The 17,324-nt window shown below is 44.3% G+C and overlaps 1 protein-coding gene across 1 annotated transcript in view; it reads right to left on the bottom strand.

The window, feature by feature from the left end:
• Positions 1–17,324, bottom strand: part of LOC119393287 (TBC1 domain family member 23) — a 46,391-nt gene that overhangs the window by 25,536 nt on the left and 3,531 nt on the right. Inside the window, exons 3-8 of the mRNA XM_037660220.2 lie at positions 16,066–16,165; positions 13,163–13,367; positions 7,284–7,407; positions 5,901–6,025; positions 5,762–5,808; positions 4,206–4,309 (exon numbers count right to left, since the gene is read on the bottom strand). Coding sequence (XP_037516148.1) covers positions 4,206–4,309; positions 5,762–5,808; positions 5,901–6,025; positions 7,284–7,407; positions 13,163–13,367; positions 16,066–16,165 — 705 coding nt within the window. The remainder of the gene's footprint in view (positions 1–4,205; positions 4,310–5,761; positions 5,809–5,900; positions 6,026–7,283; positions 7,408–13,162; positions 13,368–16,065; positions 16,166–17,324) is intronic.

Below are 17,324 nucleotides of genomic sequence, written 5' to 3'. Positions count from 1 at the left end.
AAAACAAAAAGAAACTTGTGAAAACGTTTTACGGCTTACAAAAATGCTTTATTCATCATATTTTGCACTGTCATGTAATAACCAGGCCCGTAGCCAGGAATTTTTTTTTGGGGGGGGGGGGGGCCACTTGCTAAAGGCCTTGAAAAACACATATTTTTGTTATTTATTTCGGTAAGACACACCCCTCCATCAGAATTTCGGGAGGGGGGGGGAGGGTGCCCTAGACTCCCCTCCCCCCTTGGCTGCGAGCCTGATAATACTCCATACCTGGAGCATTTGATCGGTATTCTGAAAGAAATTTCTGCAACTCCAGAAAGTATGGGTTCCATTTGACTTCCCATGGACAAAATGTACTATTCCTCGACAGTTCAATACAAACTAGATGAGACTACCATCCATGTGGTAGCGTTTAAAGCACGGCGCTGTGCCATGTTCGTTTATAATGCGTGGGTATGGTGGCTAGAGGGTGAAGTGCGACAGGCGCTGCATCCCCGCCGTGGAAGAGGGATGCGCGGAACAGAGTGAAAGTCCTGGCCGCCGCACGGGGAGCTGGTGTAGTAATAGGTGCTCGCCTTGCCTGCTTTGGCTCTTTCGTTCTCTCTGTGCTGTGCCGTCACATTGATCGGATGCTTCGCCTTCGCTGTCGTCGCTTGTTTACCCACGTGTTCTGCGAAGCATGCTGTCAAGTCGCACAAGTACATGCTTTGTCTCTGGTTGGTACAGGCGGGTATAGATCGTGCTTGGAGAAGCTTTCGGTCTTTAAAGCCCCGAAGGATCTCTCGAGGCGAGAGCAATAGACTCGAAATATTAAGCGGGCTGACAAAGAGCTGATGAGAGACAGCGCTGCTTGCGAGCGGCACTTTGACGTGAGTTTCATCGAAAGGACGTAGAGGCTCATTATAAATGGGGAGGTTGTTTAAATAACACGCGATTGTCCGCGTTTGTCGAAGTTGGCTGCGAAATTCACAGCAAAGAACTGACCACAAAAGTAGTGCACTTTTTTCTGCTCACGCGTATGCACGTCTGGACAAAATCTTTAAACAAAGACGAGGTTGTCCAAAGGGGGTGTCAAAAACACTTGAAGTTGAGGAGGGTCAAGTAATTTGACCTCTTAACGTGATAGGGAAGTATGTGATGACAAATGTGTGATAAATAAACATGTTTTACCATTTCCCCTGCGTGTATTTAGTAAACATCTAAAGCCGTAAGTTAACAGAAATCATTGGTCCTAGCATAAATAGAACTATCACTAAAATAATAAAATAAAATGTTCAGCATCAAAGAGCCTCCAGCTGTAGCATTCCGATCTCCACTTCAAGTTTATCGAGGAAAAGGAGCCGGAAAATGTAAATGCTTTGAACATTTCACACTGACGGGAACCCTCTACAATTAAGAGGAAATGAAGGGGGGTGCGGACTGAGAGAACATAAAAAAAAGACGCACAGCACTGCAGCCAATATACTCGCTATGAACGACTGTAAACACTTTACATTTCACCAAGATGAAAAAGCACTCTAAAGTCAGTTTAGCTATGCAGCCGAGCAAGTTGTTTAGTTCAATTGAAGCAGACTATAAACATGGTAAAAGCAGTGCAAAAAAAAATACGATAATGAGAATGACACGGGACAGTTCAGCGCCTGTCCTGTGTCGTTCTTATTATCGTGTTGCCATCTTTTTGCTCTGCTTTTATCATGAAAAATCAACCAACTAGCCCAGTTTTGCATGCTGTTGCAGATTAAACATGTCCAAGCAATCAGATATTAAGAACAGTGTTGCGGAGTTGCCACTCCGGAGTTGGAATGACTCCGGAATCATTCCACATTTTCGTGACCCCGGAATGGAATGGGGACAAGGCTTGGAGGAATGGAATGGGAATGGAATTAAGCGCCTTTTGCACGGAATGGAATGGGACTGGAATTACGTCTTTTTTCGAAAATACTAGAGCCTATTTTCGTCTACGCGCTCTTTTTCAAATTTCAGACATTAGTAAGTCAGAACCTCGAATTCAACAATAAAGCAGTATTTTTAAAATGGCTTGGCTGATTACAAGCATGGTACATTCATAAGCAATGCACCCACTACAAACCGAGGCAGAAGTTGGTGTACAAACAAATGCATTATCCCAGCAGATACTGAAGGGAGAAACAAATTATCCCTGCGCGTTGGTTCCCATTGATACCCATACAGAAAGTGTCGAATACACTATGCGCAGCCTGATCTTTATCTTACGAGCAGTTTAGTGCCTGACACACGTACATAACCTTTGCAACAAGGAAGACATTGCATACTTGCGCACAGGTGAACACAGTGAGTTCTCCTCACCCCATCCATGCTTGCGAGGTGTCCTTGACAAGCATGTGTGCTGACGAGCAGTGCGGCCCAGTGTTCCGTATTCGATGCAAAGGCACAAGGTGCCTGAGCGGTGCACTGTTCCAACTAATAACACCAGATCCCTAAAGGGTTTTGTTCCTTGTTAACCAAATCTTAGTTTTCTCCATATTCACGACCGCCACAGACGTGTGGCAAAACTGCTTAGTCCTCTTGAAGACTACTTTTGTCAGCTTAAAAATACACTATGTTGTCATTTTAGCATTAACAGATTTAAGCTTAAACAATATTAAAACATCACCATTCGTTCAAACATGCTGACCATGCGAATACTATAGGTAGCGAGGGAACTACTCCTATGGGAATTAGGAGGGTGGTTGTAGTGCATGAGATATGTCACCAAGATACTATCCCTCTACCTTGGTAACGTGTTTTGCATCCTTTTGCAGTTCTTAATGCATCTGATGACATCAGCTTTACGGGGCGTTTATTCTTAACTAGATAAAACTATCAAGGTGCCTTTCCTACGCTGAGGAAATACAGGAATGGTATTGAACTGCCTGGCCATTCCCGGAGTGGGAATGTGCTAAGTTTTTTCATTCCGTGGAATTGAAAGGAATGGAACGGAGGCGTCCATTCCGCAACACTGATTAAGAAACATTTAAATATGAAAACCTGACGGCACGGCAGTTCCGTCTGATTTAAAAGCATTCTTGGTGTTTATTTTTTCCCTCTGGCTTAACACCGCTCAGAACTTGCAACACATGCTTCTTAGCGAAACAAACACGTAGCGCCTTTACGCACGGGCGCGGTGTATAAGCGATTATTAGAAACAAGTGAAACTAACATCTAGCGGCCATACGCAAAGCAGGCAAATGCCGCCGCAAGCACCATGGCAAGCACCTACGTAGCGCCACCTGGTGTGACCGCCATCTTTCACTGGGAATTCGTACAGCCCTCCGCTCTCGCCCGTCACACTTCCCCCTCCAGCCACCATAGCGTGGGAGACGCAAGGCGTGCATTTCGCCATTTAGTGTGCAGAGCCCTCATTCAATAAAAGGGCCAATCACGGAACCAGTGCTGCCTTCTATGTTTTAAATAGGCTTTTGCTTATTTAGGCTTAAATAAGCTTTTGCTTATGATGAGCACAGCTCGTCATATGCAAAAAAGTGACAATTTCTCATGACAAGCTCAGCTCGTCATAAGCAGTTAAGGGATTAAAAGGACACTAACGTGACACAATGAATTCATTTATATTGATAAACTGTACTCTGAAAACTCTAATGTTGTTAATTTTACCATCATAGGTTTATTAATAGAGGAGAAAATCAAGGTCAAAGTTTAATCTTAAATTTCACACCAAAATCGCCGAGCATGACGTCATGGATTTCAAAGTATTTTTTGTATCTTGGCGACATTGGCTTTTTTGAAACTTGGTATGTTAAGTCTATGGCCCCTTCAGAGGACAATGTAGTACTTCATTTTTACTGATTAGGAATAATGCAGGACCTAGTAGATCCCTTCAAAATCTATGAAATCACAAACATTTCTTCAGGAATTTCAAGGTGGCCTCGCCACCCACATTTTCTTTTTGCACCGTCTCTCACTAACCAAGCATCTTTTCTCATGGCAAGCAAGGCGATTTTAGAACTGTGAAATAGTAATTTACTAATATGAGGAAAATCGTTTTTCTCGTTAATGTCCCTTTAAAGGCTGTTTGTTGGCTTTCAATAAACAGCTAGAAGTAGCGCATTGTACTGGAGTAATGTTTCTCTGCATCATCTGTATATACCCTGTTCTTTCATTTTGCAAACCCCTTACAAAATGCCCACCAATCAGCCCAGCCCGATGCTCTTCTCAATAAAGGCAAAGCATACCCGACTAAAAGAAAGGGGAGTCCTCGTTGAGTAAAACTGGGCAAGTGAGCAGAAATCTTCAATGTCTTCCGCTTCTAAGGCACAAGGAGCAGATGATATGAGTTCTGGAACAACACAAATAGAAAGAGGTTAAAGATACTATGGTCAAGTTTAGTACAGCCTGCTACACAAGTGCTCAAGGATATTCTGGCAATGCCAAAACCATAAAAAATGTGATATAATCGTAGTTTCCCGAGCTATGAGCATGTTCATTTAACTTCTTAACCCTTTGAGGGTCAAAGACGTAAATGCATGTAGGTACGTCATCCGCTAACAGCCACAAGGTGATCAAACACGTACATGTACGTCATTGCCTGTATGTTTAAAACGCATGCCTTTTTCGATCATTTCTCTTGCTTGGCATGTGCTGCCACACTGGGAATACGTGGAACTTTTTTCTTGCGCTGATATCTCTCAGTTGTTTTTTATGCCTTACTACAGTGGTGTGCCAGCTAGTTTCGGTTTCGTTCCTTGGCCAGTTCCCGCTTGTTGCGCCCGCAAAACTGATGGCTTTCCGGTTTAAAATCTTTTTCAAAAGGCAACCGACTTGTCACTCTCAATTATAGCTCCCCGGTATGCGATTACGCCTGTTTCCGTGCAGGCACTGACTGACACAAACGATGCCGCTGTGGTTGCGTTTCCCGTTTCAGGGACCCACAAAAACCGCTTCCGTCTCGTTGGCTCATCCGTGCAACCTCCGCGCTCACCCGTGCAGTTTGCTTGCGCTATGGAAGTGTGCGCCGGTTTCTCTGCCGCAAGTGAGTCGACTGCCGAATCAGAATCTGATTCAGTAAATGTCAGCCCATCATACGAGGAGTTACTTACCGAGTTAAGACTCGGACGTTGATGAGTGAGCGACATCTCAAAAGCGTGCGCATGAGACAATGCTGACTGGATCAAAAGTGGCTTTTCTCCCCCCGTGTTTCCACTTAACACCATTTTGTGCACTTATTCTTGTACGTCTGTGATCTACACAGACGTTTACTTCAACGAATAATTTTTTAACAGTCGTAGGGGATTTTATTTTTTTTTAGAATTTATCTTGCTGTTACTAATAAACCATATGTATGTAACAATACAAATTATATTTTTTGTCACTTTACGGTCACTAAAAAAATATGTTACACTTTTTTTCTTAATTAGATTTGTCTGAAGAATTCAGTTCAGTAATAAAAAAATACACTGGGGGGATGCATTTTGCGAAAGAAATCGATTCTCAAAGGGTTAACGACCCAGGGATTGATGGAACTAAGGGATGTAAAATGCAAATGTTACCTGCTTGAAGCAAATCACATTATTATTGTTATTATTCAGCTCTATTATTATTGTTATGATTCAGTTTTGTCAAGCGATTAAAACCAGTGTTATCCCTTATACACACTTTGATCTTAGCCAAAAGGCCGAGATCACTACATGCCCAAGCCTTAATGTGATTCAGCATGCTTTCATTAGTTTCGCTTTTCCAAAGTCTCCTATAGGCAGCTATGTTAAATACTAAATCAGAAGCAGTTACTCACCTATGATTGCAGCTTTGCTGTCTCCTTTCCTCGACATAATTTCTTCTCTGCAAAGGCAAAGGGTTACCGTGAAAAGTGCTGCCAGTATTAGGCCAGCCAAATGCAAGACAACCACCAAAACAATGCAACGGCCTCTTACTTGGTGTTTGCCAAGAGCACGAGGCTGAGATAGAACAGAAGGAACGGGTCAGCCAGCTGAAGGTAGATGTCCCACATGTTCTGGATCACTTTCAGGTCACACGTGGACGAGAAGAGACTCCGAAACTGGAAGGCATGATAAAAATAAAATAAAATATTAATATATAAAAACTCTTAATACTACCACCTTATCTGTTAGACTAACACTCATTATTTGTTATTCCATTGCTTACTACATAATACTTTCGCTCTATAATTGGAGTTTCTTTGTTACACTCCAAGCACAGAGAAAAGCATGTGAGAAGAGAAATCCGTTCGCTTGTGACAGCCCGCACGAGTGGTGCAATAACGTTACAGCTGAGGAAATGCAGGTTTTTGTCACTGCGCAACAGAACGCACATCATTCTTAAATAATATCTGGGGTTTAAAGTCCCAAAACCACGATATGATTATGAGAGACACCATAGTGGAAAGCTACGGAAATTTCGACCACCTGAGGTTCTTTAACTTGCTCCTAAATCTAAGTACATGGGCCTGAAACATTTTCGCCTCCATCGAAAATGCAGCCGCCGCAGCCGGGATTCGATACCGTGACCTCCGTGGCGGGGCGTCGTATCATTCTTCCAATGTGGACCATTCCCCAAGTGCCGAATCAGAACCTGATTCAGAATCGGAATCTTGATGTCAGTACGTCGGACAAAGATGAAGGAGCGACATCTTGACTATCACGTGCTGAAAAGTTTTTAGTGTTAGAGCAAGAACATTTTTTATCGGAAAAGTACTCTGGTGTGCTCATTTTTGTGTCTGTGAGCTATGTTTAATACAATGCATAATTTTTATTTATAAAAAATCACGTATTTATTTTTTACTATTTTGCTTGATGTTATTCACGAATAGACCATGTTTATGTAAAAACAAAACTGATTTTTTTTGTCATTTTACAGTCACGCAAAAAATTTTTAGACAATTTGTTTCTTAAATAGAATTGTCTGAAGAATTTAATCCAGCAATTAAAAAAAATACACATTTTTGGAGCCCATTTTGCAAAAAAAATTCGACCCTCAAAGGGTTAATAAAGCACTGTTGATAATCCAGTCATTGTGTGAGCCACTTCTTTCCTTTGTCCTTTTGACTGGTTTATTCTTTCAGCGTTGTGTATCAACTGACCCAGCCTTCAACCTTACTACAGCAGCTAAGACACAGGTTCTGGCATCATTTCTTACAAACACATTTATCGAGTGTGCTGATTCAAAGGACTTAAAACACAATTCAAGCCCATAAGTCAAAATCAAGTGTCCTTTTACGATTACTGTGGTACCAGAATGTTTTCAGCAGGCAGGAGATGCCACTCACGAGCCAAGAAAAGTACTGGGAGTATTCTCACCCAAGGCAGGGCATAGCAGTCTGGGGTGATTTTCATAGTGTCGAGAAACGAGCACAGCTCGGGGTCATGGTACAACAGCAGCAGCCGCAGAAGGTGGAAAGGGGCTCCATCTTTCACGCAATGCCTGTGAACACACAAAAGCCGCATGCATAAATTCAGCCTAACCATCCGCCAACACTATGAAAGCTCAAGAGACCACTCTCTGCTTGCTTTTGTGACCAAGAATAGCGTGCCATATGCGAATGAAATGAACAAATACGTGTAGGTGTTACACATACTGGGAAACGCCAGTGCGCACAATTAACACGAGAAGTGGTGCAAATGTTTGACCTGAGGCAGATAAATCACATTCTTTGCTTTTCATAAGCTATGCAAGAGCTCAATATTAAAGTTGTAAAAGACAAGACAGAAAGTATGATGAAGTGACATAATTAATTACAAAAAAGGTTTCAATGATGACCCATAGCAAATGATCACACTAATCCCGAGAAAAGGATGAAATGCTACATTTTGGGTCCTCGGTATCAAATTACCTATACATGCACCGATACCCAGAAGTGTAACAGATGTGGGCCACGACCAAAAATACCTAACTCGCCAATTTCGCAACTCTATCAGATGAGGAAAATGCTGCGGCTCAAGTGACTAGAGAATAGCCCAGGGTGTCTACCGAGTTGACATTTCTAAATTCCCTGAGTTTTCCAGGTTTTCCCTGAGTGTTTTTGCTAAAATTCCCTGAGTGAAACAGAACTTTGCTTTATGTCAAGATGGGTAGAGACCATATCGCTCGGTGATGTCACTCTCTAATACGCATGTTAGAAAATGAAAACAACTTAATCCCATTTGAATAGTACATAGAACAGATAAACCTCAATATAGCGAAGTTGGTAAAAGCGGCAACTCACTTCGTTATACTATCGAAACTTCGTTAAACTGAAATTCGACCTTTCATGCAAGGCATAGTTACTGAAGGATTAATCTTAAACTGAAAATGCCACAAGAATGCTTGACTAATATGGCAACATGAAAAAACTTTTTTTTTTAATTTTTTGCGTGAAAAAAAAGTCACAGTTTCGCCGCAAGGGCGAAGCAATGAATGCGATAGCAAGAAACTAATGCTACATGAAGTGAGGCTCGCCAATGGATACTCTCAGTTTGAACAGCGCTCCTGTTGCAAAGGCGGCCGAAGCGGCGAAGGAAACTAGCGTGCTTCAAGTGTCGAGCTGTGACACTTGATAGTTCGCGCTCATCTTCTGTTTGTTCGTTTAGCGGCGTCCCTTGAGCTCGAGTGACTTTCGTACGCTCTGTAACATGACCGCGGACATCATGGTGAAAGCTCGAAACATCCCTCTTCCCCTCACCACGAGAAAACCGCGCGAGCAGACACTAGAACGGCAAGGTTCTCCCTGCGCAAATAGAAGAAGCGAGCGAGTTCGCCGACGACTTTTAAATGCACCCGTCGCGCTCCTTGCGCCATCTCGCCGGTAATGAAGAAACGCTTATAAGCGCCGGCCGTCTCTGAGCCCGTCCAGCGGTAAAGGGTGTGTGTATAACGCTCGCCGTTAGCTACGTGGAGGATCTGCGTTTCGTGGCGTAGTGGCTAGCGCCACTCGCTGCGGAGCAAGAGGTCCCTGGTTCGATTCCGCGCTTCGGAAGCATTTTTCTGAATTATTTTTCTTTGGGGCTTTTATACATATATATATATATATATTATACATATATACACATATAGGGTGCATGACGGCGACGGCAACGGCAAAATCCAGCCGAGACTGTCCATATAATTGCTATCGCAATAAAAATCAATTTTGTTGAGCCTGAGATGCAGCAATCATGGTTAGATGCCTTGCCAGATTGTCACATGTAAAGACAAAACAAATGCGGGTTTAATGCACTGTGGAATTGCGCTTGTTCTGCTGCTGCGGGTTGTTGTCAAATCCTCGCGCGTTGCCCACAGCAATGCAACGCCTTTGCTATCATGTTGCCCAACCGAACCATTTGCTCTCCACAAACGCACAACATTGAAAACCATACCACGTTAGAAAAAAAGAGTCACAGTTTCACCGCGAGAGCAAAATAGTAAATCCGATAGCAACAAATGAATTTTATATAAATATAGGCTAGCAGCTCGCTCCTTCAGGAAACGCAGCCACTGCACTAACACAAGTGCCCTATCTATGGCTCAGGGGCGGATTCAGGTACATAAGGGGGGGGGGGTACAAAGGCTGAAGCCAACGCTCAGCAGTGCATTTTGGTGGGTCACGCATATTTACAACAGCCCAGAGGGGATTATGGCGGTGCATAAGAAGCCTTCGTTGGAAATGTGCATAGGGAAGCAGGAAAGGGTAGAGCTATGAGAGGCAGACAGCAGGGACAAGATTCGATTTACCCCTTTTGGACAGTGGCAGGCAAAGCAACCTGACAAAGGGGGCAAACTCGACAAGCAACCTGACAAAGGAGGTGGACGACAGGCACTGAAGGGAGGGGGCGGGGGCTGGCTTGGGGGGGGCGATCGCCGCTACCGCCCCCCCCCCCCCGGGATCTGCCACTGCTATGGCTTCAACGGAAGTTTTGCAATTAAAGCACAACACCTACAAAGTTATGAGCCGTCTGCTGGTCCCCACTAAAGATACCGCGGCGCACGCGACCACGCCCGCTGGTACAAAGTACGCACTTCCTGTCGGACTCATGCAGCCCCCCCCCCCCCCACCTTCCCAACGCGCCGGCTCCTATCTCCATGTGCCCATCGCGCGAATGAGACGGTCGGCTCGTTTCATCTCTGCTTAAGCCTCGTTCGTCGGCAGCGCTCGCGCACTTTCACTCGCACATGGAGCATACGACGCGCGGGGTGATGTAATCGCGATTTGGACTTGATAAGGAAGATCATGGCGAAGGCAAAAAATTCGCGTTGGAGTGTCTATATAATTGCTATCGCAAAAAAAAGCAATATAGTTGCGGGCTAAGATCGCATGAGAGCACGGCAACTGCCTGAATTACGGCACATCCGATTATGGTGGAAACGTTACTGTTTTCCGACATCGCGCGCCGAATCGAGCATGTGGGACCAGTGCCGGTGTCGCGAATTTCGGTCGCCGCTATGCCATGGCTATGAAAAGTTTTGTAATTCGGCTTTTTAGCAAACATCCGCAAAATTTCAGTCGACCGCCTAAAACTTGTTTCAGCAGTGCCCTCATCGGGAAAAAAAGAAAGAAAAAAGCTTTCACTTGCTGTGAATGGGCCCGTTAGTTACGCTAGCTCTCGCCTGGAAACTCATTATATTCTTCACGGAGTTCTAAATAGCATCTTTGAAGCTCGGGGATCTGAGCGAGTGAGCTCTCCGATAACAGCCAACAAGCGTCTTTTTTCTCGACGATCGGGGTGGCTTGCCAGATACAAGCCTTGTCGAAGACATCCGCTTCCTGCACGATCGCGATCGCTTGCAAGATAACTCAAGCTCGTTACATCTACTGCTACCGCTTCTACAACTAATCATGCTTGTTACTTGACACGCGGCGATAACAAAAACACCATATCGGGCGCTAACGCACAGCACGCGCGAGAAAGATGACAGAACTACACCGCGTACTCACAGAACACCCTGACAACATTGCGCAATACGATGTGTCGTGGTTCGCGGTTCCCGCACGCCACGCATTAGCCGGATTCTCTCCCACTTCACCGCTCCGAAGGCGATGACAGCATCGAGGTGTGCCACTTCCCCGCAGCCGCAGCGGCCGTTTGATTTGAAAAATGCGTTCACAAAATATCGAGCAAGCGCTACCCCGACTTTCGTCGCCTTTCAATAGTTACTGTGGATTTTCCCTGATGGGAGCACAATTTCCCTGAGTTTTCCCTGAGAATTTCCAGACTACCCAAAATCCCTGAGAATTCCCGGTTTTCCCGGTTTTCCCGGTCGGTAGACACCCTGATAGCCACATCATTTCCGTTTAGCTCAATAGCATGCACAGAATTCTCCACAGCATGCACAGAAATACTGCCTACCCATCCACCAAGTGAGCCTGTCACGGTGGCAACACTTTCAGAGTAAAAACACTTATTCCATTTCAAACACAGCATGCAACGCTGCAGAAGCTACGCAAGTAAGTGACAATCTACCCTTCGCAAGGTAGTCTTTCACCTGCATTGCTTTCTACAGATGATAATTCTAGCTGTGATGGCAGGTTCTTACTTAGAATGTGAAGAGGGTATCACTTTTTGATGTGACTTAGAAACTATTTAAGAGTAAATAAATAACACCTCAGAATAAGGTAAAGAGTGATCACCAAGCTAGAGCGGCTGCTGTTGCTTCGAAACCTGATGAAAATTGGCACTTTTGGCGAGAGGTAACATGCCTTCAATGAAATTGTCAATAAAGAGCGTCAAGGATGTACACAAAGAACAAAAGAAATTCATGCAGTCCTGCATGCATTTGCCTAAGACAACTCGAAGGCAAAAGCCATCGTCTTCTTTTTCTTCTCAGTTGATTGTATCAATCCCTTCCCGACCTCCCCAAAAGAGTTCTGCACCTCACGTGGTTTTGAATCGACTCCATGATCCACCCACCTTTTACCAAGAGAGGTTGTGTGATAACGGCATCATGTTACATCGCTCAGACAAGGTCACGTGGGTTTTTGGCAAGACCTTGCGAGACCTTGCAAGACTTTTGCGAGCCCTTATGGTTTTGCAAAGTCTCGCACACGTCTTGTGGATGGGACAGCCAACATAGCAACTTAAGGCTTTCTCCTTAAAAACTTGCAGGATGGTGTGCACAGTCTCAACTGCAGTTTTAATAACATTATCACTAGAGATCGGATTTTAGGCAAATGCCTATTTTCTTGCTTGCGCTCCTATTGTCGCAATTTGATACATGAGCATGAATTAGAGGTTAACAAGGGCTTTATAGTGTTTTTACAGTGCCTATAAATGCCTATTTTTGGTGTCTGTGGCTAAATGCCTATAAGTGCCTATAAATACCTATTTTCAAAATCAGGGCCTATAAGAACACTATTTAGCCTCAAGTTTCGGTTTTGAGTGCAGTTTGAGACAGTTATTAATGTTACTGGGCCACATTAACTGTTCGGAACTCAATGGGGTTCAACCCTCTAGTTCAGCCGACTTCTGGAAAACAACCGCAAGCACCAGTGAAACGGGACGCACCGACCAGCTTATGCCGCCGCGCTGACATGGCGCAAGCGGTTGGCTAATGCAAAATTGCAGAGAGCAAAGGAAGAAAGTAAAATGTGGTGTGCAATCAGCTTTTTTGTTTGTAATTTACTTTTTAAAGTGTTCACCGACAGGAGAGAAATTGTCCCTACACGTCTTGACCCGGCCAATCTGAAACATCCCTCCATTCCGGTCAGTCTGGTTATCTGCTCCTGCTCTGCCCCTCCTAGCAATGCCGAAAAGAAAGAGACCCAGGAGTGTGTTGGTTCGACAGTGGACACTTGACTCACCATGCTACAGAATAAAAGGAAAGGCCATGTTCTGCAAACCATGTGGGGAAAAAGGACAATTACACGGCTGTGTTCAACTGTTGGCACCTTTGTGCTATCATAAACAATGACATTTCTTGCTTTAATGCTGTAGATATAGGTCGAGCACGTCTTTGTTTTGAAGTTATTTGCATTGATGTAAAAACTTATTGTGCCTATATTTACGACGTTGGAGGCCTAAACCCCACTTTTTAAATGCCAGAAAATCCGACCTCTAGTTATCACACCAACTTGCCCAGTTGTCCCCACTTCTGCAATGCCTTTGACACTGTGTCCTATCACTACTAAGACAGACACTTGTAGCAAGAGTAGTGGGTTTGGTATTGCGAAAGAATAATTAACTTATACTACTGCGAGAAAAATCTATTCTTTAAGCTGCGGGCTTACCTAGGAACATAGGTGGTGATCAGGGCGTGGAAGCAAAAGTAGAGCTCTTCTTTTGACAGATGGAGCGCGATTAGGGGCTCCAGTACCTCCATCCAGCCATTGCTGCTCTCGTAGTGGAAGCCGGTGGTTTTGCAGAACCGGGTCAGCACGGACTCAAGGTCACATAGGACAGACAGCTTCTCCTCTTCATCATTACCAAACCTATCTGCAAGGAAACAAATGGTTCTGATACCACAGCTGTACAATAGCTGTGATAACCTAAGCAAGTTACACGGTCTGCCATGTGACGAGGATACTTAAAATGCCAATGACTTACAGTAATTTGCAATAATTACAGTACTACCATGACTGCCGTTTCGTCTTTTGTGACAATCGCATTAGGATTAAAAAAAGGTACGATCCAAAGCGCCACAAAAGACAAGATAAAAAGAGCATGTCTACATACGCACAGCCATGGCCCAGTCTGTGCTTTTCAGCTCTATTTCATGGTCTAGAAATTGGCGCACTGATTACTAGTCACCAGAAGCTATGGCTCACATTTCTGAATGTAGTAAAATGTTCCACATTAAGGATTATAAATTATCATTAGTATATGTTAAAAATTCACATTAGACTCAGAACTGAATAATAATAATAATACAGCATAGACCGCTTATAACGTAAGTCTCCGGAGTCGCGAATATCCGCACTATAAGCGGTACCGCACTATAACCAAATCAACATTTTTGAAAGGTTGCACGTGTGCAAAACATGACCAACAGGCAGGCGCGCGATTCCGACTATCGAGGCATGCGACTGGGACGCAAGTTTGCATCTGCTTACATTTGAAAATGTTGAACGGTTAGCGTCCGCGGACCTGCGGTGCCGACATAACGAACGCGGAAAAAATGCGCCGTCACGGGAAGTCGCCGCGGTAACATACTGCGCGTGCGCGATGTCGAAAACGGTGGCGACTGCAAACCACCACTCGAGTGTTTCACACGCACGCCCGCGTTTTCGTTAAAGATGTAAGCCACCCCTTCTAAATGCAAAATGTTTCATTGACTCGGCACCAAACCGCGACTTCTGTAGTCCGCGGCCACCGATATGGCAGCTAGTGCCCGTTAGGCCTAGCGTGCGCGTTGCAACTTCGCATGCCGTCACGAGAAGCTCGCCCTAGACAACACGGAGATCGGGCGTAGCAGAGATCGCACTCGCGAGCCGAGGGCATCGCGCGATAAACGAAGTTTCGGTTCGCGGTCGGGAGAACAGCCGCGGCAACTATCCTGAAAAAGTCTTTCAAGGTTGTAAGTCCGCCTGTTGGTGGCAAAGGCGAAAACTCAATCGCGTCTCAAAGCATTGTTACTTTCGGGGGAATCGAGATTGCACGCGCGATATCTGCGCTCTACGACGAAGCAACTATTTTCCCGACGGAGACAAACAGCGGTAACGCGCCCTTGATGCGGACGCGGGCGCCCGTACGTAGCGGAGCGCGCATGTCAAGCGGCCGAAGAAAGGGGGGCAAAGGCTTCTCCGTCGGCCACGCAACCGCTCCCCCTCCACACACCACGCACCCGCGCCGGGCTGCTGCCTCCCACCGCAGTCCCTTTTTTTTCTCCCCCCGCTCCTTGTTCGTTCGTTCCGCGTCCCCTCCTCCTCCGTAACGCCGTCGCCGCTCCCTCCGCCGCCGGCGCATCTCCGCTGAGAAGCACGCTCGCTCCCTCGCATCTCTGAGAACGTCCCGGCAGCCGCATTATAACCGGCCTTTCATCTCGGGGGACTGCACAATAAGCGGTATGCGTATACAAGGAGTTCTATGGGAAGGTAAACGGGAGTCAGAAAAAACCGCATTATAGCCGGTACTGCACTGTAAGCGGTTACGTTATAAGTGGTCTGAGCTGTAATAATAATAATAATAATAATAATAATAATAATAATAATAATAATAATAATGATGATGATGATGATGATGATGACGACGATGATGATGATAATAATAATAATAATAATAATGCACAGGCCTAGGAGAGCTTTCTTACCACAAGAAGCAGATTAGGTGCTGAAATGCTTTGCATTGTAACATGACTATTTTTTATGAGTCTCTTTACAACAACCATTTGATTAGTCACATAAATTGTTTTATGCAGTCAAAATGAGTGCATAAATCCTGTTGTGCATTTTGATTTTTCCACTCATCGTGTGCTTCTCTTGTCACACTCTGTTTTAGTTCTGGGTGTTTGCATGCCAAAACCAAGATATGATTAAAAGGCTCACCTTAATGAAGATTCAGGATTAATTCTGACTAAGTGGGCTTCTTCAAAACACCAGGCACAAAGTACCTGTGTGTTTTGCATTTTGCCCCCATTAGAATGTACCCATCGCAGCCAGGATTTGATCCTGCCACCTAATGCTTAGTACTAGCACAATGCCATAACCCCTAACACCACAGCGGTAGGGTTCTCTGCATACTTTCTAGCACTAGTGACTATGTCCACATGTGAGCATTTGTTATATTGAATATTTTGAAGGCAGGTGCACCATTCACTAATTGTTACAATTCCCTAGTGTGCTGGTGCTTACAGATTCATCAAGTCACTGAACCTGCCATCTTCATCTTCATCACTTCATCTTGCCTGATGCAAATGATTATCACTACTATATAATTTCAAGCTTCAAGTAAATGTGAACAACATAGACTGGATCAACTAATCGAAGTGACCTTGCTCTTGTGTAATAGCTCCCTCTGACAAATGTGCTGTTAGTCCTTATCCACTAGATACACTAACGGGCGATTTGCAGAAAGGAAAAGGCAAGCGCCCACAATAATGCCATGTCTTTTGGGAATGCTTTGCTAGTCTCTTGCCCTCTGATGACAAAAACGACTGCAAAAGGACAAAAAGAAACAAAATATGAGATCAACTCACCAACAAGTGCCTGACAGTCTTTTCTAATCAGTGACTGCTCTGCAAGGTCATAAATCTCGTCCCAATCGCCAAGTTCTTTACCTTTGACGCCCAAGCTTATCTGAAAGAATGATAACGAACCACTCGAAAAGAGAGATACAAAGGTGCACGAATGTGCAGGGAGGAATAGGGTGCTTTTGTAACACTAGCTATGGACAACAACCGCTCAGAACAACGTGACCACTATTTTCTTTGTGTACTAAGCAAACATTAATGAAAATTTCTGGGGTTGTGCACAATATCCTACAATAATATCAACATTTTAACTTTTAAAAAATCCGCATCTATAAGGGAACTCTCAAAAATAGTTTCCAGTGTGAAAACAAAACTGGCAATTTTACACTTCATACTCCTGAGGAAGATCTATCTGTTCAACACATTCAATTGGTACAAATTGCTACAGCAAAACATAACGAGAGGCGAGAATGAGCTACATGGTGATATGCTCACATTGCCAGCGACCATCCAGGGATTGCCAATAAAGATTTAATGTCTTCTTGTAACATGCTTGGTGCAGATTAGCTGATTTCACATGCAGGTCAAATTACAAGCGTCTTAAATAGTGTGAAATATGTTCCAAACATTGTTATTGTTGTATGTGCTTAGAATCTGACGTACTATCCTGATATGTACAGTTCAGTGCACTGTTAAAGAAGACACTAAATTGCTCTTCACTTTATACAAAGCAGGCGACACTATGAAAGCTAAAGCGACCACTCTGCTTGCATTCCTGACCAAAAAATAGTGAGCAATATGTGAATGATACGTATAAATATGTTAATGAGAACTGACAGACAATAATGCTAAGTATGTATGTTACACATACTCAAAAACAGAAGTGCAAACAACACTGGATCTGGTGCAAATGCAGGATTTCGGGCAGTTAAATAACCACCTTTATCTTTGCTTCCAATGTGCTGCTCAAAACCTCAATATTAAAGTTGTAAAAGAAAACAAAGGAAGCATGATGCAGTGACATAATTACAAAAAGGTTCCCAAGAGGAGCCATAGCAAAGCAGCACATTAATGTTGACAAAAGGATGAAATCCTATGCTTTAGGTCCTCGGGATCAAAGTATACTTGCACTAACACCAAGAAGTGTAACAGTGATGGCCTGCAGCCAACAATGCCTAACTCGCTGATTCCGCTACTCTATCAGTTCAGGCAAATGCTGCACTTCAGGTGATCAGAAAATAGCCAGACCCTTTTGCTTTAGCTCG

This window comes from Rhipicephalus sanguineus, chromosome 5 (genome assembly GCF_013339695.2).
Source record: "Rhipicephalus sanguineus isolate Rsan-2018 chromosome 5, BIME_Rsan_1.4, whole genome shotgun sequence".
Lineage (NCBI taxonomy): Eukaryota > Metazoa > Arthropoda > Arachnida > Ixodida > Ixodidae > Rhipicephalus > Rhipicephalus sanguineus.
Note: the sequence above shows the minus strand (reverse complement) of the source record. Positions and strands in the feature narration are given on the sequence as shown.